Source organism: Gallus gallus, chromosome 19 (assembly GCF_016699485.2).
Source record: "Gallus gallus isolate bGalGal1 chromosome 19, bGalGal1.mat.broiler.GRCg7b, whole genome shotgun sequence".
Taxonomy (NCBI): Eukaryota; Metazoa; Chordata; class Aves; order Galliformes; family Phasianidae; genus Gallus; species Gallus gallus.
Window position 1 is genome coordinate 7,950,898 of NC_052550.1, and position 25,443 is coordinate 7,976,340.

The window sequence follows — 25,443 nt, forward strand, 5'->3', positions numbered from 1 at the left end:
CTCTCCAAATGTGAAAGCTGCCAGTTTACAGTTTCCCACTTGCTCCCCTCCCCTCTCCAGCCCAGTTAAAGTTAATGATAATTAAATTAATACTGTAACCACTAAAAAAAAAAAAAAGAGGAGGACTGCTTCTGACACGATGGTCACAGCTGGAAGTGTACATATCAAAATTGCCAGCACCATTGGAGCTAACTACTACGCTGAGCACACCTTTTCATTACTTACTTTCTCACTATTTTAAGCACACATAATTGCTGATTTATAAATAAAACTGCCATGAGCCATTCACTCGGGTTCCTTAGCAAGTGCAGTCTTAAATATCTGTAAACCTCAGTTCTGGCTGCTCAAAGTGGTCTTGCAGAAACATGTTGTTCTGGCAGCGCTCTGTTGAGTAGATGTGGAAATTCCCCTCCTTCTACGTGTCCAATGAAAGAGGAATCTGATATCTCCTTCCATTCCAATTAAAAATATGTGTTTAATTAATGCTCTACAGAATCAAGTCACACAGTAACCTCTGCCTTGTTGCTACTGGGGTCAGTTCTGAGCACACAGCGCAGAGCAGCAGGCCACCACTCCTACTTGTCAGCAATGCTTCCATTTTGAAGTACCTCTCACATGTAGATCTTTCTGACATTTCCTGAAATAGTTAAAAATGAATTTATATTTAAATCCTCAGCTATGTTCCTCCTTCGCTGTCAGTATGGCACAGATCACTGCAATTCTATATTTACCTCCCCTAGTAATTTTAACTTCATGTGTTGCTATGAAGACGGGCCCATTGTTAACCCTGTACCCTCAAAGTACGACGTTGCGTTATTTTAAAGCTTTCAATGAGCGTAAAATGTTTTTTAAAGGCTGCTGCAGGTTTCCTGCTGGGCAGCAGCACTGCGTGCACTGCTGGGCTGTGGGGGGGGGGGTCGCTCCCAGTTCAGTGATACTTCAGTGGTCTCACAGCTCCAGCCAAGGGCTTCTACCTGATAGAAGGACGGGGGACTGCACTTCATCCTTCAGGGGCTGTTGGTTTTTAATCATTACTGTTTATGGGTGTACTTAATCTACAGTAGGATGGGATATGGGACTGCTGCGCTCCTCAGGGTTCTCCTTTGGGGCCGTTGTGGGCTGGGGGTGCAGTGCTGGGTCACTTCCAGGGGAGGTTTGTCTCTTTTTTCCTTTTCTTCTTAATGTTCCCTCACAGCCGTTTAACGGCCCAACTCCTCCTACTTATCGCGACAAGCGATGAAGAAACCACTGCTGTTGCTGCTTAATGCTGTAAACACTGAGTTGTACAAATTGGAATCGAGGAAATCGGGGGGGGTGGGGGGAAGAAGGTTTGTACTTTTTAAAAACAGAAAAGAATTTCAATGGAATAAATTATTCATAAAGCCTTGATTGCGGTATCTCCTCCTTGGCGAGGGGAGGCCGGGCCGAGGCCTACCCACCGCGCTCAGCCCGGCCGCCCGGCCCGCTTCCGGTCGTGACGTAATCGCCGCGCGCCGGAAGTGGGCGTGGTGCGGCCGTGAAAGGGGCCGCGGCCCTGCGGCCGCCATGGCGGAGTGTTCGGGGCTGCAGTTCGTCAGTCCGTACGCCTTCGAGGCGATGCAGAAGGTGGATGTGGTGCGCTTGGCCGCGCTCAGCGATCCCGAGCTGCGTCTGCTGCTGCCCTGCCTGGTGCGCATGGCCCTCTGCGCCCCCGCGGACCAGAGCCAGAGCTGGGCCCAGGACAAGAAGCTCATCCTGCGGCTCCTTTCAGGCGTGGAGGCCGTCAACTCCATCGTGGCTCTGCTGTCCGTCGACTTCCACGCGCTGGAGCAGGACGCCAGCAAGGAGCAGCAGCTCCGGTAACGCCCGGGTTCGGCGGCGGTCTGATTGAGGCTGCTTTCCCTGCAGTTTTATGTTAATTTATTTGTTTATTTATCCAATTTGTCGAAAATAGTTTTGTATGACCGTGGCAGCGTGAGGTGAAGTGTGGGGTGCTGAGGAGAAACCGAGGGGCAGCGCTTCCATTGTGCAGCTGGGAGTGGAGGCCTTTGAAACGGTGCCTTCGTTCTCTGAGTGCGTCCTTTTAATGCCTGAATTTATTTAACGTAGAATTGGCTTTGCAATGCCACACAGTTATAACGCTGTTTTCCAACCTTTAGCGCGATGGAAGAAATCTCTGCTGAAATGGCTGAAGTTTGCATGAAATGGCATCGCTGTGTTTTCGTTGTCCGGCAGGCACAAGCTGGGAGGAGGCAGCGGGGAGAGCATCCTGGTGTCACAGCTGCAGCACGGGCTGACATTGGAGTTCGAGCACAGCGATTCGCCCCGCCGGCTCCGCCTGGTGCTCAGCGAGCTGCTGGCCATCATGAACAAGGTTTGTGTCGGCAGCTCTGGGTTTCCTGTTAATGAAGTGAGGAGCCAAAGGGCTGCGGTAGGGTGGGCTGATTTACTGCCTGGTTCTGCTGCTGTTGTGTCAGTGTGTATCCGGTTCTTATCCGCTTCACCAAGGTTTAAAGCTTCAGTTTAAAGTTTCAGGCTTCCCTGGAGGAAACCTTTCTTCCTCAGAATGAACAAGAATAATCTTTTCTGATATGATAGAGGCTCAGTATCCCTCCTAATGTGCCTTATTCAAATATGGTGTGATTTTCTGAGGCTTCAGTGTAGAAACCATATCTGAAAATGAAACAATGCCTTTTGTTTCTGTCTTATTCTTCAGTCCTACTGCAGTGTGGTATTCTTTGTCCATTTTTGGTCCATTTTTGGTAATTTTAATATGTTATATCTATTGAATTCAATGCTATGAAAGTCTGCTTAGACAAACTTGTTCCTACTGTTTGCTGATGAGGAACATCTCGTAGGTGTCGGAATCGAATGGGGAGTTTTTTCTCAAATCTTCTGAGCTCTTTGAGAGCCCCGTCTATCTGGAGGAGGCAGCAGATGTTCTCTGCATTTTGCAAGCAGGTAACAGTACTTTATCATACTGTGTTCATTAATACTGCTTTGCTTTTGGATTCATAACCTCTTACAAATGTAAAAAAATAACTTTTGGAGCTGCTGTGGCTGACTTAACATTAATGTGGGCTCTCCATCTCTTTGAAAGAGGAGCAAACCACAGGTGGACACTGTTTTTCATTCATGCATTTGAGCGTGTTTTTATTTGCTTTGTAGTGAAACACTCTTAACTGTGAAAACTCTTTTTGTCCAGAGCTGCCATCGCTGCTGCCTATCGTTGATGTAGCTGAAGCACTGCTGCATGTTAAAAATGGAGCCTGGTTCCTCTGCCTGCTGGTGGCAAATGTTCCTGATAGCTTTAATGAGGGTGAGCTACAGTTTCTTCTTGTCTCGGTTACTTTTGTTGGAGATTTGTAATACAGTTGATTCTGGGCTATTAGAACTGGGATGCTGATAGATCTTTCCTTCTCAGTACGCCTGTCCCTCTTTTTGCAGCCTAATTGTAGTTATCACTGTGTGAGCATTCCCATCTGTAGGTCACCTTTCTGAAGGCTGATTCCAACAGCTGCTACTGGGATTCTGAACCTGGTGTAGCCTTGCTATTAGTACCTGCCCTCAGATCGAGCCCTACTGTGAGGTGAAACATTTGCAGTGACAATGCCTGCATCATATCTGTTACCAGGCAATAAGATTTCATTCTCCAGTGCTGCCAGATGCACAGCTTGCCTTAGGTAGAGTGTAAGTGGTAATTGGGTGATGCATAGATCTGTAAACATCCTGTAATTCCTTAGAGAAGAAAGGAAAGACCATTTCCTTGTTCTTCCTACTCGGTGTCGATCGCTACCTCTTGGTGTAGTCCAGCTAATAGATCACAGTGAGCCAAGCAGAACATTTTGGTTCTGTGTGTTTGTGGATTGCTGTTGGAAAGGTGAGATTAAGTTACATCTCCTGTTGGTTGTTCAGTCTGCAGAGGTTTGATTAAGAATGGGGAGCGGCAAGATGAGGAAAGCGTTGGAGGCCGGCGCAGAACAGAAGCGCTCCGTCACCTCTGTAAGATGAACCCTTCCCAAGCTCTGAGGGTCCGAGGCATGGTGGTGAGTCTGACACACGTCTGCTGTGAGACAAGATGTGAGACTTAACTGTGGTCCGTACTGGAATGTTGGCAACAAAAAGGTGATCAGTGTGGACCTTTCGTCTAGGTGGAGGAGTGCCATCTGCCAGGTCTTGGTGTGGCTTTGACGTTGGATCACACCAAAAATGAATCTTCAGATGACGGAGTGAGCGACCTGGTGTGTTTTGTGAGTGGTTTGCTACTTGGAACAAATGCAAAAGTTCGAACTTGGTTTGGAACTTTTATCCGAAATGGCCAGCAGGTAAGGCAGTCACTGAATAAACTGCTTTTAAACAACAGATCTTGCTGTAAATCTTCTGTGTGTGGGCATCCATGTCTTTCTGAGTGCACGCCTGGGCTCCCCTTCACAAGGCAGTTTGCTGGTAAGGGATCCTCAGGTCTGTAATCAGTGTCACTAAAGGCAGTTCTTCAGCTGTGCTTCTGAGAGATTTTTAGGGGCAGAAGTAAACAGGCCATGAAATGAGTGCATGGTAAGGTGTCAGTGATTACTGTTCATGCTCAGTGTTTGCAGTAGGAAGTAGAATCCCAAGATGTTAGTGAATGTTTGTGTGTGTTTGGGAATAAAGCATGGTGATACAAGCATGTCCTGCCTGTTCCCCTGCTACTGAAAATTTTATTTAACAAAAAACCTCCTTTCCCTGCTCTCATTCATTTCATTTTATTTTTTCTTGAGTTCATCATTGTGGAAGCTCTTCTCTCATACAATGTCTGATGAGTTTTATATTGTTCTCATTTTTTAACTTCTCTCACAGAGAAAAAGAGATAATATCAGTTCCGTGCTTTGGCAAATGAGGAGGCAGCTGCTCCTGGAGCTCATGGGAATCCTTCCCACGGTTCGCAGCACACACATTGTTGAAGAAGCAGATGTTGATACGGAGCCAAATGTGTCTGTGTATTCTGGACTGAAGGAAGAGCACGTTGTGAAAGCCAGCGCTCTGCTACGGCTCTATTGCGCTTTGATGGGAATTGCTGGGCTGAAGTAATGAGCTGTGCTTTTACTCACTGTCTGCTCATTTAAACAGAGGATGAGAGCTTTGTGCACTTCTCATGTCTCTGTATCTTAATGTCCTTAAACCGTTCTTGGTAGAATCAGACTGTTTGAGTACTGAAGGAGGCACTTCTCATGTGCTCGGAACTGCCAGCTGATGGAGATTTCTTTGTAGTGCTGAGAGTGAATATTATTTAATGCTAAAGGTCTTCAGAGACATTATATGCTTTTTGCTTTCTGCTACTATTCTTACCAGAACAGGTTTTCCTTCTGATGATGAAGATCCATGTATGAACGTCACTGACGTTTTATTTAATCTAAAATATTAACGTAGTGGGAAATGCGCTGCTCTGTTTATAGCTGCAAAATCAATTCTACAGACTCACTGAGAGAAGCCTAAGCATTTGGAGCAGCACATAGAACAGAAAGCAACACGCACCACATAAACTTTGAATTGTTATTGTGACTCTGAAGTTCAAGAGAAGTGCCGTTTAATTTTAGTACTCATATATTGATAATAACAAATAACAGAGGTGAACAAATAATAGAGAAAACTTCACGTTTAACCATTGTGATGAGATTGGAAATCGCTGTGAAACGATCAGTGGTTTTTTGTGGTTCAGACCAACAGATGAAGAAGCTGAGCAGCTGTTGCAGCTGATGACCAGCCGGCCGCCCGCCACCCCCGCCGGTGTTCGCTTTGTGTCTCTCTCCTTTTGTATGCTTCTGGCCTTCTCCACTCTTGTCAGGTAATTCCCCACTTAATGCATTTTTAAGTTATTTGTTCTTCCAGCTACTAATGGGTAGTAAAACCAACTGTGATTTGTGGGCAGATGATCTTGTATGTGATTTCTTTCTGCAGTACACCGGAACAGGAACAGCTGATGGTGATGTGGCTTAGCTGGATGATAAAGGAAGAAGCTTACTTTGAAAGGTGAGAGGAGGCTTCTTTTGTTTTCAATGATTCCAGTAATCTCATTTTATTTGTATTGGAAATTAACTCTTCCTCTTTGCTGTTGTAGCATTTCTGGTGTGTCTGCTTCCTTTGGAGAGATGCTTCTCTTGGTAGCCATGTATTTCCACAGCAATCAGCTCAGCGCTATCATTGATTTGGTCTGCTCCACACTGGGAATGAAGGTAAACCCTAAGTTGTTTCTGACACGTACCTTTCTCTGTTAAAATGAGCTTTTTTTACTGTGTTTTAAAACTCTTATATTTACTTTGCTTTTATACAAAAGCTTCAGTTTTGCTGATGTACCTCAGTAAATGTATACTGAAGAAGAGAGTATCTGAGCTCATCTAGAAAATGTTGCACTGTGTGTAAAATTGGAATGGAGGATAAAAGATACCATGGAGGTATTGAGTGGACTTGTTGAAATCAGTATTTGCAAGAAATGATCTTTTGAAGAAGGCTGGTTGAAGTCATTGCCAAACTGCAATGGGTTTTCTTTGAAATATCTGTGTTTGAAGTGCCAAAGCTAGAACTTAACATTGCAAGTGCTTCATTCTGTGTTTCAGATCGTTATAAAGCCCAGCTCTCTGAGCAGAATGAAGACAATCTTCACACAGGAGATCTTCACTGAACAGGTATTTTAGGTTTTAGCCTTTTTATGTTTTGTTTTGTTTTTCTTCAGTCACTTAAGTTTGACCTATAAGACTTCATGCCCTTCCGGGGCTGAAAACTTCAGCCTTTTCTTTTGTACGTTGATGCAATTACATAAATAATGTAGAAATTGTACCTAAATGTATTTGTGCTGCAGTTTTACATCCCGTATGTACTGTGTTAAACCACATAAAAATGTTTGTTAGTTTCCAAATAATCAAAAATGAGTAAATGTCCAAAAGGATGTAGCTCTGCAGCTTTGTCTCTGAGCTCTGCTTTGTGGTATGATGAATATTTGTGTTATTTTTCATGACAATTATAACTTCCTTTTAGGTTGTCACAGCTCATGCAGTTCGTGTGCCCGTTACAGGCAGTCTCAGTGCCAACATTACTGGTTTTCTGCCCATTCACTGCATTTACCAGCTCTTAAGAAGCCGCTCGTTCACCAAGCACAAAGTATCCATTAAGGTATGACCTTCGTTTTATTTCTGTTCTCAAGTTTGGCTTTTCCAATAAGAATTGCCTGAAAAAATTAAAATATGACCAGAGTTATTTGTGATTATTACAGCCCATTACCAACAACAAATGTGGTTATTTTCAGCTCTGGAATGAAGCACAGTGGTATGGGGTTTTTTTTTTTTCCAGGACTGGATTTATCGGCAGCTCTGTGAAACCACCACTCCGCTCCACCCTCAGCTGCTTCCTCTTATTGATGTCTACATTAACTCCATTCTTACTCCTGCATCAAAATCCAACCCTGAAGCCACAAACCAGCCTGTCACAGAGCAGGAGATACTGAACGTTTTTCAGGGACTCACTGGGGTAAACTATTTCTTTTTTTATCTGCTTTTATGTCACCGTGGATGTGGTTCAGTACACTGCATTATATGCTTGTTTTACATTGTGAAAGTTGTATTTTTGTCTTTAATCCCTATGCTGTCAATTGCTTTGCCCTGCAGTGATGGTCATGTGTACAGAGGTGAATCCTGCTAGTGCTGCCCAGTGCTCTAGGAGGATTGCTGTTTGTCCCCCTTTCACACTTTTCCTTTGGAAGTGATCAATTTGTGCTACTCAGAAACTAAAACACTTAAAAGTCATGAACTCTTTCTAGCAGCAAAATGGATTGAAAAGGAGAAGTGTTTGTTTAAGGTTTGTACAACTGGCCTTCTTAGATCAAAAGTATTAATTAACCGAAACATTCTAGCTGTTCTTGTAAGAAACACCGTCTTTGATAGAAGTATGGGTCACATGGATACATGTAGACTGAGTGGCAAGCAATGACGTGCTGGAATCCTGGGGCTCCAAGAAATCAAAAATACATTTTATGTTTGAAAGTAATTTAAAAACAAAATTCCCTACAGCTTTCAGGTTGGACCTCACATGGCTTAACAGTTCTGTACGAGGTTTACTGCCTTATCCTCCTTCGTATTTGTAGGTAAATCCAAATTTTTGTTCCCTAGTAGTGGGAATGTGATATGACCTTTGTATGTGGTTTTCTGTACAGGGAGAAAACACTCGTCCTGCTCAGCGCTACAGCATCACAACGCAATTGCTGGTCCTCTACTATGTCCTGTCATATGAAGAAGCACTTCTGGCAAACACGAAGATACTAGGTATTTGTGAATATGGTTAGATTTTTGTATTAAATGCAGTATAGCAACTGTGACATGTGGTTTCTTTTCCTGTTTCTTTATAGCTGCCATGCAAAGAAAACCCAAGTCTTACTCTTCGGCGTTAATGGATCAGATTCCCATCAAGTACCTCATCCGGCAGGCACAGGGGCTACAGCAGGAGCTGGGAGGTATAGCTGTCTGTGAAAGCCTAATGTGCATCAGGATGGAAAGCTAAGCTTGTTTCCAGCTCTGCTGCTGTGGTCTGTTTCATAGTGTGCTTGCCTTTCTGCTTCTTTTGAAACATCAGTAGTAACTAGTGAGATGAGAGGTGAATTTAAAGAGTAATAAACTAGTTTTTAAAGTAGAAATGACCTCAGGATTAAGTTTTTATTCAGGCTGAATTTAAGTGTTACTGCAGGGTCCTCTCACATCTCCAGAATAGAACTTTTCCTTTCTGTTGGAGATGGAACTTCAGGCAGTAAATGTGCGAGCTTGTTGAAATGTTTGGCAGTGTCTGCTGAGGTCTCTTGTTAAAATAATAGGCAGAATTCTGTGCAGGTGAGCGATGTAGCTATTTAAATCAAAGGTATGTTCTTCCCTAATGCTCTTACAGGTTTGCATTCTGCACTGTTACGCCTTCTTGCAACGAACTATCCACACCTCTGCATTGTGGAGGACTGGATCTGCGAGGAGCAGATCACGGGCACTGACTCCTTACTGAGGAGGATGCTTCTCACAACCATTGCAAAGAATCATTCTCCCAAACAGCTCCAGGAAGGTAACAAATGTCCTATGCAGTGTTCTTTCCAAATTGGTAGGACGTAGGGGGTATTGAAGTGTGTAAGTCATTCACTTCCTCTGATCATAATACTCCATCTGTGTAATGAGAATGTTCTGCTGCAGCCTTGCTAATATGTGGGTCTTCAGGTCACAAAGTCAGAGAAAATGTTAGAAGTACAGTCTCACCAAGGTCCCATTGTCTTTCCTTTATAGCATTTTCCATGCTGCCTGGAAATCATACCCAGCTGATGCAGATTTTAGAACATTTAACACTTCTCTCAGCTGGTGAATTGATCCCATATGCAGAAGTATTGACATCAAATATGAATTGCTTGCTGAATGCTGGAGTCCCACGGAGGATTCTTCAGACTGTCAACAAACTATGGATGGTTCTTAACACTGTGATGCCAAGGAGGTAGGTTTGAGATGCTGTTAGCGCAGATAGAGGTGGGATGCCACTGTCTGTTCTAAAAGTAATAACTTAATTGCTTTGTCTGAGGAAGTGTTTGTCATGACTGAATAGGATGTGCTGGAGTTGCATTCCTTTTCGCTTTGTTGAAATGTTTAACCGTTGGTGTTGAAGAGGAAGATAGTTCTTGTTTGCAGGAGAAAGGAAGTCTCTCGTTTGCTTACAGTATAGAAAGATTGTTTTCTAAAGTAGGAACTCACTCTTGTAAGAATGTGCCTTTTTTGAGGAAGTGGATACACTATTGCAGTGAAAACAGTGCTGTGTTTCTGCTGTGAATGTAAGTTAAGTGTATCCTGGTTAACTTCAACATCCGCAGATGCGGTGTGGGTTTTTGTAGGCCTGTCAGGGAGCAGAAAAATACAGCTGACTGTGGTGAGTGAGTACCCCGATGCTTATGTGAGCCTTTTGTTTTCTCTCTATTTAAAAAAAATCTTAAAAATAATCTCATTTTAGGCTGTGGGTGATGACTGTTAATGCTCTGCAGCCTTCGGTGAAAATAGTCCGCCAGCAGAAATACACTCAGAACGATCTGATGATTGATCCTTTGATTGTGCTGAGGTGTGATCAGAGAGTTCATAGGTAAGCATCTCCATTAGCTTTTGTGCCCTGAGGTGTCTGATTTAAAAAAAAAAACCAAAAACTTTCAGTGCTTCACAACATATTTTCAAACTTGTCATGTGAGCTGGTAAATTCCAGCCTTGGGTGCACCATTTTTTTGTGCTGAATTTACACATAGATCATCCATTTTAGATACATGTGTGTGAATTTGTTCTAGATCTTGCAATATGCTTAAAATGGCTGCTGCCACATGGTGGGGGGGGGTGTCACTGCAACATCCTGCCTCTTCACAGCTGTCTTCTACCACCCTTCATGAGCCTGTAGATATTGCATCTTTTTGGGTGATGGTTGCTGCCAGAGGGCGTTTGGTGTATGTAACAAAGGTAGATTTGCTTCATTTTTCAACTAACTCTTTTAGCAGCACTCAGAAATTTGTTCCAGTGGCTGTCATGGTGACAGAGGAGGATGTGTAAGGCTGAGTTATGGCTTTGATGCAGAAGAACAAGCTGAGAATTTTAGTAGTGGAAATGATCATAACTGATAGCAACAGAGCAGCTTTAAGGAGAACTTGAAATAAATAATGCAAAAAAATGAAGTCAGATTTTGTACGTTCTAACTTTGGTTTTTCATAGTACCGATGAAAGATGGATTTGTTATTCTAAAAAGGATATGGTTAATCATTTTAGGAGTACTTCAGCCTCCAGTACCTTCAGTACCTTCAGTATTCTGCAACGATAGGGAAAATAGCTGTAGTATGACCCAGAGTACAGCCAAGTGCATCTTTGCATTCTTCTGGTTTGTTTTTACTACTACTGTCTTACTGTTCTGCCTACTGAAAAGGCTTCATTTGTTGTGTTCCTGTATCAGGAGCCCTCCTCTGATGGATATAACTTTGCACATGTTGAATGGATATCTTCTTGCTTCAAAAGCTTACCTCAATGCTCACCTGAAAGAAACAGCAGAGCAAGACATTAGGCCATCTCAGAACAATGCCATGGGTCCAGAAACCCCAGAAGTTACAAGGGAAGAATTGAAAAATGCATTGCTTGCTGCTCAGGTAAAGAAAAAAAGAATGGTTAGTTAATGTCGTGAAGAAAGAGAGTGATAAAGCAGAAATAGAAAATAAAAAAAGGAAAACCAGGAGACCTAATAGATGATTTGTTTTGTTTTAGTTGACTTTTTTTCCAATGTAAAGGGATAAGAAGTCTCTGCATTCAGATTGTTAAATACTTCTTGGGGAGTTCTTGATTAACTGTGCTTCACAGACTTTCTTTCCTTACCTTTTTCTGGAAGAATGTCACATAGAGTGTCTCTTAGAGAATGATTTTTTAGTTAATAGAAGCTTTTATATTTAAATGAGTATTGTAGTCTCTGAATACTGTGAATTGTCTGACGTGCATATTTTGTTTGATCTGGGTGCTTTAATGAACCATTGAAGATACATTTTGAAATAATACATGACTCCCATGAAATGACTGCTTTGACCTGTAATTATGTTAATGTACAGGATTTAAGCTTTTGTTCAGGTAATGTTTTAATGTTTTCTGGGATTTATATTTCCTGATCTGTTGTTTCTTGGTTTTTGTTTTTGTTTTTTTCTATTAAAAAAAAAAAAAAGTTCAGTAGCCAGAGATTGTGGCAATCTAACTGCCTTTAGTTCCTACAATTGTCATTATTTCGTATTCTCTTCTGTGGCATGTTTGTTTCTCTGTTATTTATGTTCTCCTGCTGCTTTTCTTCACAGGACAGCGCTGCCGTGCAGATTCTTCTAGAGATCTGCTTACCAACAGAAGAAGAGAAAGCCCAGAGCAGTAGTACCTACAGTTTGCTAAAGAGTGTTCAGAGTACCACAAGTCCTAAGAGTTCAGATGTAGAGGAAGAAGAAGATAGCTTGCTGTGCAACCTTCGAGAGGTCCAGTGTCTTATCTGCTGTCTGCTGCATCAGATGTATATAGCCGACCCCAACATAGTAAAGCTAGTTCATTTCCAGGTCTGGTTTGCATTATTTTAGCTCTTTTATGTTTGTTTTGTCTTCTGGTTAGGAAAGAACTAAAGAAAGTGTTCAAAGGATGTTGGGTGCTATTGTTGTGTTCCTCACAAATTACAAAAACACTCTTCTTTCCATCCTCCCAACTTTGTAGTGACCACTTTCCCTCCAAATTTCAGTGCTTTTGCTCACTGTTGTAGCTGAGATGGGAGCAGCAAAGCCATGTCTGTTCCTCATCATTAAACACACGCTTTGATTGTGCCTTTGCCCTGCTATTTACTGAAATAGCGTGTCCATTCTAGGCCAAGGAAAACTGGCATGCACATCTTTTAATCACTTGTTCCACATATTATGTGGGTTTACTTTTTTTCTGGCAGTGGTCTTAAGTTCATATATCCATTATTCAAAAATCATAATTTGGTTTCAAATGTAAACCTCTTATCTTTAATTTTTGTTGAGAGATGGCACACTTAATCTCTTCAGAGTTGAAGGATAAAGAATGCCCCTGTCAGGGCAACTGTAGGCCTTCAAAATAAGAAGCCTAGGAAGCTTAGCAATTTTTTAAATATAAATATGTTTTTTGGTGTGTGTTAAATTGTACATTGCCAGATGTCAGCCTCTTTAAAAGCAGCTAATTTGCCTCGACCTGGAATTGATTAAGTGGCTGGAAAAGTCCTAATGGTTCTGTTGTGAAATAAGCAAGTTAGGGCCTATAGCGGTGTCTGGAACACAGGGCAAAGACACAAAGGGAAAGGGTCACTGCAGCCTGGTTTAGTTTGAGGAGCCAAGGGGCAGTTTATATGCAAATAATAAATGTTGGAGTCCTGTGGATAAAGAACAGATTCACCCAGCCTCCCTCAAGTTGCCTTGGAGGTGGAGGCCCTGTTGCTAGTCTTTCTGAACAAAAGAAAGTTAAAAGTGTATATTTGTTTAGAAAAAAGGAGCAATTTTTAAAACCCCTATGGTATGTCTGTTCTCTTTCCTTCATCTGGCAGGGTTATCCATGTGAACTGCTGGCACTGACTGTGGCAGGGATTCCATCGATGCACATCTGTCTGGATTTCATACCTGAGCTCATTGCCCAGCCTGAACTTGAAAAACAGGTACTGTGCAGTCATCTAGTCAGAGAATCACTGTAAGTAGTTAACCACAGTGCAGTATTGGTTGGGAGGAGAAAAGAAAAAGATCACTTTAAAAAAAAAAAGTCTTGCTCTAACCTGCCCAGTATATTAAGGTAGTATCTGTAGCAGTTTTACCTTGAATTAAAGGCCCTGCCACCAAATCCAGAACTTCTGCAACATAACTCTGTACATTTGTTTTGCAGATGCTCATGAATTTCATTATTACCTCTAAGAACGTGAATGAAAGCTCTTTCAGTAACAGCTTTCATTTTTCATATTGTGTATCTATCAGTTGGCAGAAGCTTTGCCTACTTAGCTTTTTAGCTGATAGTTGATCACTAGAGGAACTTGCGTGAGTGTTCACATTTTGAAAAGCATTTTTTGCAGAGATGATCTGCACAACAGATGGAGCAGCCTGGAGATCAAAATTGTACCTCTCTTTGTGAAAGGTTTAACTACCAAGTCTTTTTTTTCCAGGGAATATTACTACTGTTTCTTAATTGAAGCTTAACAAAGGAAGAGTCAGAAATTTGGTTTAGGAAAGGTCTTCTTGTGATGGTTGTGAAAAAAACCAGCAAAAAATTGTTAATTAGTACTTCCTAAAACAATGATAAATGTTTATTTGGTATACTGTGACATGGGGAGATTACATATTTGTCTAGTCTTAGATAGCTGGATATTTGGGAGCTTAAGATTCCTCTGTTTTCTGTGTTAAACAAATTTCTTGTTTGCTTTTATTTAATCCCTTTTTAAATACTGCTCTTGAGATGGCATTCAGCTGAAGTTTAAGCTAGAATACGTGGGATATTTAACAGCTTTTACAACGATTATGTTGTAAATTGTTTGTTCCTTTGTTGCTCATTGAAATGTTGGAACAAATTGTGTCTGTGAGGGAGATTCTGAAAGCCTAACTGATGCTTGACTAATGTTAAACATCTGTGTTGTGCTTTTTTTAATGTCAGCAGAAAACTTGTGCAGTAACTGTTTTTAAGGCTTCTCTTCCTTATTGTGAAATGGAGAATATTTACTAACTCAGAAGTTATGTGAAGAGCTTAGGATCGCAATTACAAAGCAATGTATAACTCACTGTTTATTTCTTTTTTGCCTTTCACCTACTTAACAGATATTTGCCATCCAGTTACTTTCATTCTTGTGCATTCAGTATGCTCTACCGAAGTCTCTCAGTGTGGCTCGTTTGGCTATCAACGTGATGGGAACCCTACTCACAGGTGAGCAGTCCAGCAGCACCTGAATGCATTGCTGTGGAAGTTAGATTTGCCTAGGTCAAGTACAATTGTACCAAAATGCCAACAAGTTAATTATAACTGTAAAGGTGACAAAACAACAATTCTTGACTAGATTTTGGTAGTAATTCCTTTTTACTTAACTATTTCCTTTTCCTTCATAGTTTTAACTCAGTCGAAGCGCTATGCCTTTTTCATGCCAACCCTGCCTTGTTTGGTGTCATTCTGTCAAGCCTTCCCTCCTTTGTATGAGGATATTATGTCTCTGCTGATACAAATAGGGCAAGTTTGTGCCTCTGATGTTGCTACACAGACAAGAGACTTTGACCCAATAATTACACGTAAGTAAGGCAGCTTGTATTTCACAAGTAATTTAATGGTGTTACAGATGTAATATAACTATTTATATGTACTTTGTTTTTCTAACTTATTTTTTTAGGTCTCCAGCAACTAAAGGAGAGACCAAATGAAGTGTCAGGACTTTGTAAAGATTCGCCTTACAAAAGTTGTTCAAGGGACATCACAAGTGTGGACCCTGATGTTCAGTTATGCCAGTGTGTTGAGAGTACTATAATTGAAATAATTAACATGAGTGTAAGTGGAGTTTAGGAAGAATGTAAATGAGATTGTACTGTGGGTAGTCCCATGGCCTATGGTGTCTGGATTTGGAGAGAGCTGCCAAATTGGATTGAAGCACAAATCTGTGTTTTTCATTCATTGGATTCAATTATGGCTGAACCTTGTTGGAGGAAAAGAATACTTCAAAGGGACTTATTTTTGCTTGGTAAATCATTTCTAGTGAGAGTAGGCATGATTTTTTGGGTGTGCTTTGTTTCTGATTTGATACAGCAACACACCCATAATGGGTTTGGTAACACTGTGAAGTGAGGACTTCATTTGTTGAGCAAAATGCAAAATGATGGGTAAGAAAAATTTAAGATTGGAGACCTTTACTGAAACTCAAATGAAGTACTGCTTCAGAGCCCTGCAGGGCAAGATGGAATAAAATATTCCAAGGAACACTTGAAAAGTGATGTAAATAACTTGCACCATCACGTTGATTACTAAGAAAAAGCTTTAACTTTTTTATTTGCCTTTTGAATCATTGGTTGAAGTGTGAATGAGTCACAGAACTGAGCCAGACTGGTCTGTAAACTGTTGACAATTTGAGATCAGTAACTGATTAAAGATCAGCCAGCCTTTGTGAGAAGTTTGAAACCAATCTCAAAGTTTCTTAAACACACAAACTAAAAAAATGAAAACCCAGGCAAAAACCTTCTCGTGTGGTACAAACTGAGCTGTAGCACAGATTGTTCAGTGTTTTTAAATCTCAGTTTAACAGAGGTAAGAATGTTGTTACGATTAAGTGTAGAGATAACTTAAGCCGTCAATGGGATAAGATTAAATAAGAAATTAGTATTGGAGATGACTGTGACAGAAGTCACACTAGTGAGAAGGGTGACAGATTTCAGCCAGACCACAGCAGTTACAGCTCAGAGAACGAGAAGGCTGCGTCCATGTGTGTACATGGTCTCTCATTTACAGCTGCGGGATTTGGCCTTGATGGATGCATTGTGGCATTGCAGAAGAGGTTTATGGTGCAATTTTCTTGAAGGTTGCACAAGCTCTGGTGCGAGGCAGCAGAGAGATAAATTGTTGGGCTGTTGTGCCAGAGCTGGATGTTATACTCGACTTGCTAAGCTTGGCAGCCTACCTTTACTGGATTTTAAATGGCAGCATTCAGCATCCTACGCTAAGTAAATTATTGTTTTCAGTTAAAATCAGTTTATATTTCATCAGTAATGGTCTGATTTTTAGTGTGGCTGCAGGAAGTGCTGCGTAGCTGTCTTTGACCTCTGATGGATGTTAACTGGGAGGCTAAAGCTGAGTTTCCACTGCCGTTCCAGGATTGTTTGAGTGTAACCATGTGGTAACACCCATTGGCTACTGAGTAGATTTTTTGTCATCTCGATGTAATGTATGTAAATATTTTTTTTTCCCTATTATCTTCGATTTTCTATGCAGTATTGATATTTAAATAAATGATTTTAGAAAAAAAAAAGAAAAGTGGATTATGTGGAACGGTTCAGAGCTGCACAAATTTTTAATTTGAGGGGAATTTTTGGTGTTAGCGGGGCACGGCGCGGGGAACCGTGCTGCCTGGTTGCGTAGCAACGAGGACAACGCGGAAGCCAGCAAGGTCCTCCACGATTGGCTCTAACGGTGGAGCGGGCGTTGTTTAGTATGCGGTTTGCTGATTGGTGGCTGCGCGTCCTTTCCTGTCAGCTGATTGGCGGGCGGTGCCGAGGCCGCGCGGGAGGCGGGAAGGTCGGACGCTGACAGAGCAGTCGCCTCAGGTGAGCGGCCGCGCGGAGCCGCTCGTCGCTTTCCACAGGGCGGAGCGCGGCCCTGAGGGGAACGGGCTCGGAGGAGGCCGCGGGGTGGCTTTCTGGGGGCCTCAGAGAAGATGAAAGAAACGCCCAGGTGCGCAGCGAGGGCGGGGATGATGCGCTCGGGAGGATGATAGCAGTCGCTGCCTCAGCGCGCTCTCCCCCGCCCGCAGCAGCAGAGCCGCCCGGGCCGACTCGCAGGTCCCGGCAGTCCCCGACTGCTGCCGCCCTCTGCCTCGTTCGGTCCTTACGGGAGTCCTTCCCACCGCCTCCCGGGCCCTGTTCGTTGGCAGAAATCGCATAAACTCAGTTCCAGACTGATCGTGGGGGAGTCCCCCCCCCCGAGTGTCACAGGGAAAAGCCCCTCGACGGTTGCAGTTACGTTTTGGGGGAAGGGGTGACTGCAAACTCCCATCAGCGATCCCCTTCTGGCGGGGCTTCTCTGTGCTGTTGGGAGCTGATGGTGAGGAGTCGTGCCGTGTGCTGGTGGTTTCCTGATCTCTGTATTTCCTCCTTAAAAGTCAGTTGAAGGCACAATTAATGTATCAGGCTGCTCTCTTGGTTTGTACGTGCTGGAAAATATTGATTTATGTCTTTCAAAAATAAGCCTTAATTTTTCCCTCCCGTATATATTTTTTTTCCAGTAGCTTTAATTCAAAGTCTCAGAGTTTTAGCATGATATGAAGCAGGCTTTCCTTTATCATTCAGAGCGAGGGAAATACAGGTAACACAAGCAGAACAGCAAAGTCTGTGGCAGCCTATTTACCCCTGAGTAACTATTAATGTAAAGATGGTATTGGTTTAAAACATCTTCTTTTTAACATCAGTGCCCAGTTTTACCTTCTTGTAGCTATGAAACAAGCACTGCAAGCTTGGCCAGTTGTGTCACTGTAGTTTACAACATCTTGAAATTCTTTCTTTTTGTGCCCATATCTTTTATTTTATTTGTATTGCTGGTATTAATCATCAGATGGTGGTAACTTGTCCATTGTAACAAGTAAGCCAGAACAGAAGACACAAAGTATGAATTCCCATATGCCAGTTCTGCTTGTGTCCAGAGCTTTTAGCCCTCTTCCTGCTTGGTTTTATTTGGTGCCATTTGTTGTTTTGAGCTTTCCTTGTTGGTAATGTTGACTTGATTCTGATTTTTACTGCAGTTATAAACCTGAAACAAACTGGAAAAAGCAACAATGTCTTCTGATGTGTCTCAATATACTATTGGGGGAGTGAAGATTATGTTCCCTTGCAAGGCTTACCCTTCGCAGCTTGCTATGATGAATGCTGTAAGTAGAATTTGTATGACCGTACGCTGAGCAAACAGCTTACAGCTTTCAGTACCCGTCAGCCTGTAGAAAAATAACATATTTAATTCAGAGCCTCCAGCATCTTGAGAATTTCACTCATAATGGACCTTACTGTTTTTGTGCTGTGCAATGATACCTGGCCCTGGGTAGGGAATGTTGAATGCATTTTTGGATTTGGCAACATTCATGCTAGGAAGTAAGTTCCTTAACGTATGTGCTTGTTATACATGTGATTCTAATCTAGATTTTATATAATTCTGCAAGCGTTTAAGGAGAGAATGATTTAATAAAACATATCTTTTAAACAAAATGTTAGTATTTCAGTAAGTTTTCACCTTCCTGAGAATTTTTTTTTCTCTAGTAATTCTAGTTTTATTCTTGTTATTCTCCTTAAAGATCGTTAAGGGCTTAAATAACAGGCAGCATTGTTTGTTGGAGAGCCCCACAGGAAGTGGCAAAAGCCTGGCGTTACTTTGTTCTGCATTATCATGGCAGCAGTCTCTGTACGGTAAGTGTTTGTAACATCTGTCTGCATAGCTTTCAATTACCAAAATGTAATGAATTGCTCTTGTTGCTTTTCAGGCCTTAAATATTTGGTATCAGGAGTCTAGCTAGGGCTCCATCCGTGGTTACATGTATTGCCTCCTTGGCAGTGTGGCACTAGGCAAACGCAAGAATAATGGCCAGTAGCACTGAGCAAAATAACTTTCATGTTAAAGTGGATTTAGCTGTCTGTTATCGTATGGGAATTATATGGCTTTTGGACTTAAAAGGAAAATACTTGTGGTTTGCAGTTACGCAGATTGAATTGCAGAAGAGGGGTTGTTGTTTTTTTTTCTCAGTTGTGCGGGTTGTTACAATTTCTTTGCTCTGCAGATCTTGAATGAGTGATGACAGCTTGTTCAGGTTGTGTAGCATGTAGGGAGATGTGAGTTTTGTAACTGGTACCTACACGAAGCCTTTCATCTTAACTGTTATGAAAGTCTAGTTCTCGTCTACAAGCCTGAATAGGTTTTCTGGAAGTCAAACAGCCGTGTCCTTTATCTTCCTTAGAGAAATCACTGCTCAAATCATCATGTGAAAAGGAGGACAGGGAGCCAGCAGCCTCACTGCCGTGTCGCTGTGTGTGTCATTCCCGATCTGAGAGCAGCGAGGCGACTGCAGGAGCAAGTCATGGTGCTGCATGTTCTAATAATTATGAAACAGGAGGTTCTGTAAAACATGGAGACCAACTATCAGACACAGGTAATTTTGAAGAGAAGATGATAAAAATCTGTTCTAGCACTAAAAGTCTTTGCTGTTGATGTCACATCTCATGCTTTCAAGTCAGGGACTATTTTACCATCATAATAACAGAGTGCTATGTGATTCTGCCCTGCATGGATGTGGTTATGTAGAAATCCCCCTATGTTGTGTCTTAACCATATTCATAATAACTTATATATTTAAAATGTTGCGCTTGCTTAATGCATTTCTAGTAGTGGACGTGATTTTTTTAGTTATCATTTCCTTTTAATTTTTACAGAATGCAAGGAAAACAATACCCTAGCTTCAAAATTGTCTGCCAAAAAAAGGGCATCTGCATGTGGAAATGAGTGTGATGATTTTCAAGTAGAGAGGAAGAGGATTCGTCCTTTAGAAACAGAGCAGCAGGTGAGCAGAGTTCATTGGCAGCGAGGCTATCCAGGTGCAGTTCTCAAAAACAGCTGTCAAATACCAATCAACATTTCAGAGAAAGGCATAGTGAATCCTTGGCATGGCTGTCATTTAGGTGGACAGATTTTGTTCATTCTTGTTGTAACAAGAGTCCATTGTTGCATTAAGTTCTGAAGAATACCGTGTCCCAAATGATTTCTTGCATATTTAAACACACAGTATCCTCAAAGTGTATTTATCATGAGTAGATATGTGATATGAAGTGGAAGAAGTACGAAGTTTTAGAGTTGAGTGCTCTTGCAAATATGTATTAAAAGTACAAATAATACATTATTAGAACTATGTACTGTATCCTTGCAAATGTAGTTCTCACCAGCCTACAGCCTGGAGTGCAGTATTTCTGTAATAGATTTCATCGCAATACCTTTTTTTTCACCCCAACAGGTTAGAAAACGTCATTGCTTTTCAAAAGAGGTGCAGCTGGTTGATGCTTTAGAAGTTTATAATCAGAGAAAAAATGGGGAGCTGATTGTTCACTCTGAAAAAAGTGTGAAAAACACTTCTCCCCAAACAGTAAGTAATGTAGTAACAGCTCTTATGCCATGATTATTAGTTCAAGGGCAGTTCTCTAAAATGATTTTGCCTTGGTCCTTTGTGTGACTCAAAGTAGCCTTTATTTTAATTACCATTTGTTTTCACTTCAAGAGCTGCTTTCCAGCGTGCTCTGCTTTTGTAAATACAGAAGAAGCCAAAAGCTTTGGTATCACTTTGAGAGTGGGAGCTGAGTCTTATTTTGAGTGGGAGCTGTTCTCTGGGTCTTTTGATGTGATTTTTCATGAGTTCTGGAAAGCTCCATAGATTTTTGAGTAGGATATGAAATGCTTTGTGCCCCTGAACTTCAATTGACACTCTGAAATATAAAGGCCAGCAGAGTGTGCTGTTGATTTTCAAATAAAAAGGCTTCTCTTATTTGATCGTCAAATTTGCTTTGGGTACTTTAATGCAAAACTTCCTTCTTTTTTTTTCAAGTTCTAGGAATTTTAGGTTGTGAAGAAAGTTGAAAACAGTCACTTGATCTCTACTAAAAAAATCAACTGTGAATCAGTACTTTATTATTTTTAAGAAAATGTCGTTTTTTTTAAGAGTACATCAGTTCACAGAAGTCCCTTGTTTTTATGCAAGTCATCCCTTTTAATTCTAAGTGTGTACATTGGTTGAACACTGTTGCCTGGTACTTGCTAAGTGGGAAAGGAGCTGGGCAAAACTAGGTCCTTGTCCCTGTTAGGCTTCTGTTTCATAGCCGAGCAGAGGCAAGGTGGGCTGCTGTGCACCTGCAGGACCCGCAGCCAGGTGCCCACTGCTGTGTGCCCAGCTGAGGGGGGCAGTCCTCCAGGAGCTTAAGCTGAGAAATCATACCCTTCTGCTGCTCTCTTTATTTCTTCTATAAAAGCATATGGTCTGAGAAACTGGGGCAGCTGGGTTAAGGAATCCCCATTTATACTTGGTTTAAAAAAAAAAAAAAAAGTAAACAGTAAATGGAGAGTAGTGTAACAAACACTTGGGGTATCAAGAAACAACTGTGAAAAGAATCTGTCTTAATGTGCTAGCCTATTGCAGTCAAACATATTGCTTACAACCTTCACAATGGAGTTTGAGTGACTGCTGTTACACATTCCAGGAGACTGGCAGCCTGTTACAATCAGGGTCTGGACTCCAGAATAGGCTAATTTACCGCAATGGGATGAAGAAAGTTGTGGATTTGTGTTACACGCTCTCACCTGACACTGTATCTGATCCTTTACCTGCTGATTGACGTTTTGAATGAGCTCTTTGAAGCAAGTTCCAGCTTAATTAAAACGTTTGCTTGGTTAGCAGTGATCTGTGAAAGCCTGTGATAAATATTGAACTGGGTTCACCTGCTGGTTACTGCAGAGGATAAACAGCTGCTTTGTGTGCCTTAATCAAGGGGCTGCAGCAGCCGCAGGGTGCTGTGCTTTCTGAGGCCCATAAAGGAGGAGTTGAAAAGCTCTGTAATGTCGCTGCTGATATCTTACTAGATTGTGCTTGTGTGATATTTCACACAAGCAGTATTCACTGTTTTATCATCTAGATGGCTTTGTAACTGGGAAATGTAGATGCAGATATGAAGAGCTCCTCTTATCTCTTTGTGTTTCACAGATCACAGCCTCGGTGTTTGTTTAGCTCCTTTTTACACGTAGGACAGGTTGGCAGACTTGATTATTCTTTTATTAATCTGACTTCGACGTTTTTGCTGTATAAATATTGATGTGATAGGCAGCTTTATCTGCCTGCTGACAGAAGGGAAAACAAGCTGGATTGCCCCAGGTCCATATAGCCGGTATCTGATCTCAAACGTCTGCCACTGGATGTTACTGATGAAGTAATGCAGAAGGTTATATGTTTTTCCTCTCTCTAAAAATCTATCCCAGATTCAAACAGCTGGAGACAGGTTTAGTTTTAAAGCCAGTGGCCACGGTGAAATAGTTTTCTACTTTCTTAATTATGTATACACTCCCACATCTATTTCTCTTTGCGTGTACATTTATTTCTATGCATTTCTGAGCTGCATTTTCCCATTGTTAGGACAACTGTTACAAAATGGCTGCTTGATTGGTCGTAATATTTTTCTATTACTTTTATTTCATAAGCTAAATGTGGAGCTTAACATTAGCACCAAGTATTAGTGATAATTGTATCATCTTTGAATTCTGCAAATCAACTTGAATTGAAAAGCCAAATACGTTCATGGAGTAGGCAAACTGCTTCTGATGCATTAATTGTCAGCATGTTAATGTGCTGTTCGCTGTTTCAAAGAGCAAAATAGAAATATCAAGGTGCAATTTGCAGCTCTGTATGTGAGTACAGACAGAGTTGAGCACTGCCACGTATGTAACATACACCACATGTCAGCTGTTTCCTGCCTCGCTGTTGACAAGAGCCCCATTCATAACTCTTCTTTTTATCCTTTCGCTGAATAAGTAATTATTCAATATCGAAGGCAGGATATTTGGAACTGGCTATTTAATGTGGCAGCACAGGGTAATGAAATCTGCTGTTACTGGCAACCTGAGAGGGCAATGTAACAATTCCAGCATGGGTGTAACTGTATCTGCTTTGAGGGCCTGTTTATTTGGCACATCAGTGAACCTTTTATCCCAGTGAGTGACAGCCCCAGAAGGGTTACATTTACATGCATCCTATCATGTATTGTAATATTTAATGGTGGACAAGGCTGAGTGGGGCTGAGGGTAATGTGAACTTGCTTTGCCTCAGAGTTGAGGCTAAAAGACAGCTTGATCCGCAGTTGTGGTGTAACACACAGCATGACTAGCATTTGTTTATAATGGATAATCTTACTGATTACAATTAAAAAGGGAGGGAGGAATATTGGAGCTGGCAGCTATGTGTTGGTACTTGCACTGTCAAGCTGAAAACCAAATACAAATCCTTGTACACTAGAGGAATTCATTATTTTTGTGGGAGATGTACGTAGACACTGTTACTCATGAATTTCTTGTTTTCCATGCTTCTTTTCATGCTAATTATTGCGGTTTGAAGACAGTTGTTCCAGTATCTTGTATTATGACGGACATTAAAAAGATGGTACTTCTCAAGAAGAAAAAAATTAACACATTTTAACAAATATTCTATGGGTTCTGCTTAGAATTATTCGTTTTGTCTTTTTCATAGTTACTGGTAGGCCTTTCACATAGTAGCACATCAAATTTGTTCCTAATTGAGTCTATGTGAGGTAGTCTGGTACTTTTTCTGCAGATTTCATTAAACTGTCTGGATTGCTTTTGCATGCTTTAAGGAAAAGTGCTCTCAGTATTTCCATTTAGGTGTCAAGTCCCAAAGTTTTCTTCCTTTACGTTGCTGGATGCTTCTTGTTTTATAACAGTAGTATCCTTCTGCCCAAGTTTAAATGACAGAAGTTCCTTTATATTGTTTGTGTGTCTTACCTGTGTACATACTCCATGGGAGTAGCAGTTTCCTCTGTGATTGGGTTCTGATGAAGTTGAATATGGTGATAGCAGAAAGTATTCTAAAATTTTCAGTCATGAGAGAATGTGATGTGTGTTCTTTAACATTTCTTAATGTTGATAGGCCAGTGTGATGATTTAATGGGATATCTTGAACTATCCCACAGGGCTATTTCTAAATAGACCGTAAAAAGATTTGGCTTGTTCATCTTGCACTGGGATTTTGCTTATCTTTTTTTGGTTTGGGTTCCAGCTTTTCAGCTCTTGCACGGAGTGTTCCTGTTCCTCTGGAAAAGAAACTCGTAAAGATTCTGGTAACACAAAGAAGAAAGCAAATGGAGATCAAACATTCATTCCCAAAATATTTTTTGGAACACGAACACACAAACAAATTGCCCAGATTACCAGGGAGTTGAAGAGGACAGCGTATTCTGGTGTCCCTATGACAATTCTCTCTAGCCGGGATTATACCTGTATTCATCCAGTGGTGTCCAGTAGTAATAGTAACAGGAATGAACTGTGTGTAGAATTACTGGAAGGAAAGCATGTGAGTAATTTTGAGCATATGACTATAAATGTATTAGAGTGAAAGGTAGTGAAGTTTTGTTTTTTTTATTTCTTCATGCTATGCTGGTTAAATTCTTCTAGTAACTAAGATAAAATTACATTTTAATTGACTGACAGCATGTATCAACATTTTCTATGTTGAAAAAAGTACACTAGAAACAATTTTTATTGCTCATCCTACTTGTGAGCATAGATATAATTTCAACAGTTCTATTAAAAATATTTTCCTTTAAATTTTGAAGTTCCACACTGAGGACTGGTACCTCTGCACTGTATTTCTGTGGCCTGTATGTCTAGGCTTTGATAATGTTGTCTAAGATGTGTGGAACAAAGTGTAGCTATCTTTATTTTTGTAAGCATTTAATTTCTTGTATTGTATACATAAATGCAAAGTACCCTTTGTTTATTGAATTAACCACAGATCCGGCCACATTAGTCTCTTCAAGATGTGCTTTTCATTATTGCCCATAATAAAAAAAAAAAAAAGGAACAGTTAGAAATGTTTTTAGTAAATAAAGTCAAATGCATGTAATGACTGAGGTTTTTAAGCTTGCTTGTTTTTCATTATTTTTGTAACCTGTAATGTTCTGTGCTCATTTGCTTTTAGGGCAAGTCCTGTCTTTACTATCATGGTGTTCATAAACTCAGTGAACACTATGCCCTACAGTCTGCACATAACACATACCAGGCTTGGGACATTGAGGATCTAGTGAGCCTGGGAAAGAAGCTTCGTGCCTGTCCATATTTTGCAGCCAGAGAACTCATGGTGGGGGCAGATATTGTATTTTGTCCTTATAATTATCTCCTAGACCCACAGATACGGGAGAGTGTAAGTATGTTTGTAAGAGAGTCGCTGCCATAAGTGAAGTGAAAAAAACAAAACTGTAATGTTCTGTGGTCACGATCTACTGAAATCCTATTTGTATCCAAATATTATCTACAAATAACCCCTGGGTTATATCATTTTTTCTGTTTTCTTTCCTTTTTTTTTTTTTCTAATGGGTGTTTCTGTATTCCAAGTAATGTTTCCTTTGTTCCTATAGCTTAGCTAATCAGTCACTTGTTGGGCTCATGGTGACCATTTCTGAACAGAATC

At 41.1% G+C, this 25,443-nt stretch overlaps 2 protein-coding genes across 8 annotated transcripts in view; both read left to right on the top strand.

The window, feature by feature from the left end:
- Positions 1 to 1,501: 1,501 nt before the first annotated feature.
- INTS2 (integrator complex subunit 2) lies at positions 1,502 to 16,494 on the top strand. Its single transcript, NM_001030722.2, has 24 exons — positions 1,502 to 1,838; positions 2,215 to 2,353; positions 2,838 to 2,940; positions 3,185 to 3,298; positions 3,895 to 4,025; positions 4,131 to 4,304; positions 4,816 to 5,042; positions 5,675 to 5,800; positions 5,914 to 5,985; positions 6,074 to 6,188; positions 6,570 to 6,638; positions 6,988 to 7,122; positions 7,300 to 7,476; positions 8,159 to 8,267; positions 8,351 to 8,455; positions 8,881 to 9,045; positions 9,261 to 9,462; positions 9,970 to 10,095; positions 10,942 to 11,131; positions 11,819 to 12,064; positions 13,057 to 13,164; positions 14,306 to 14,411; positions 14,591 to 14,767; positions 14,866 to 16,494. Exons 1-24 carry the CDS (start codon positions 1,546 to 1,548, stop codon positions 15,033 to 15,035), a joined length of 3,579 nt encoding a protein of 1,192 aa, NP_001025893.2. The 5' UTR covers positions 1,502 to 1,545; the 3' UTR covers positions 15,036 to 16,494.
- Positions 16,495 to 16,725: 231 nt separating this feature from the next.
- The window catches only part of BRIP1 (BRCA1 interacting protein C-terminal helicase 1), a 117,741-nt gene continuing 109,023 nt past the window's right edge, over positions 16,726 to 25,443 (top strand). For 4 of the 7 annotated variants that reach the window (XM_040650091.2, XM_040650089.2, XM_040650092.2 and 1 more), the window contains exons 1-8: positions 16,726 to 16,783; positions 17,974 to 18,099; positions 18,517 to 18,628; positions 19,174 to 19,365; positions 19,646 to 19,773; positions 20,221 to 20,349; positions 24,034 to 24,327; positions 24,955 to 25,176. In XM_040650091.2, coding sequence (XP_040506025.1) covers positions 18,007 to 18,099; positions 18,517 to 18,628; positions 19,174 to 19,365; positions 19,646 to 19,773; positions 20,221 to 20,349; positions 24,034 to 24,327; positions 24,955 to 25,176 — 1,170 coding nt within the window. In that variant the 5' untranslated portion in view covers positions 16,726 to 16,783; positions 17,974 to 18,006. Of the gene's footprint in view, positions 16,911 to 16,954; positions 17,280 to 17,973; positions 18,100 to 18,516; positions 18,629 to 19,173; positions 19,366 to 19,645; positions 19,774 to 20,220; positions 20,350 to 24,033; positions 24,328 to 24,954; positions 25,177 to 25,443 lie in introns of those variants that run through there. The other 3 variants (XM_040650090.2, NM_001398144.1, XM_040650093.2) reach the window with 2 other exon arrangements.

What these genes read in the sequence shown, in the direction of transcription:
- INTS2 (NM_001030722.2), top strand. Translation starts at nt 1,546, where the DNA reads ATGGCGGAGTGTTCGGGGCTGCAGTTCGTCAGTCCGTACGCCTTCGAG. An exon ending in TCTCTGCATTTTGCAAGCAG is followed by an intron (nt 2,941 to 3,184) that starts GTAACAGTACTT and finishes CTTTTTGTCCAG; the next exon opens with AGCTGCCATCGCTGCTGCCT. An exon ending in TTATCCGAAATGGCCAGCAG is followed by an intron (nt 4,305 to 4,815) that starts GTAAGGCAGTCA and finishes CTTCTCTCACAG; the next exon opens with AGAAAAAGAGATAATATCAG.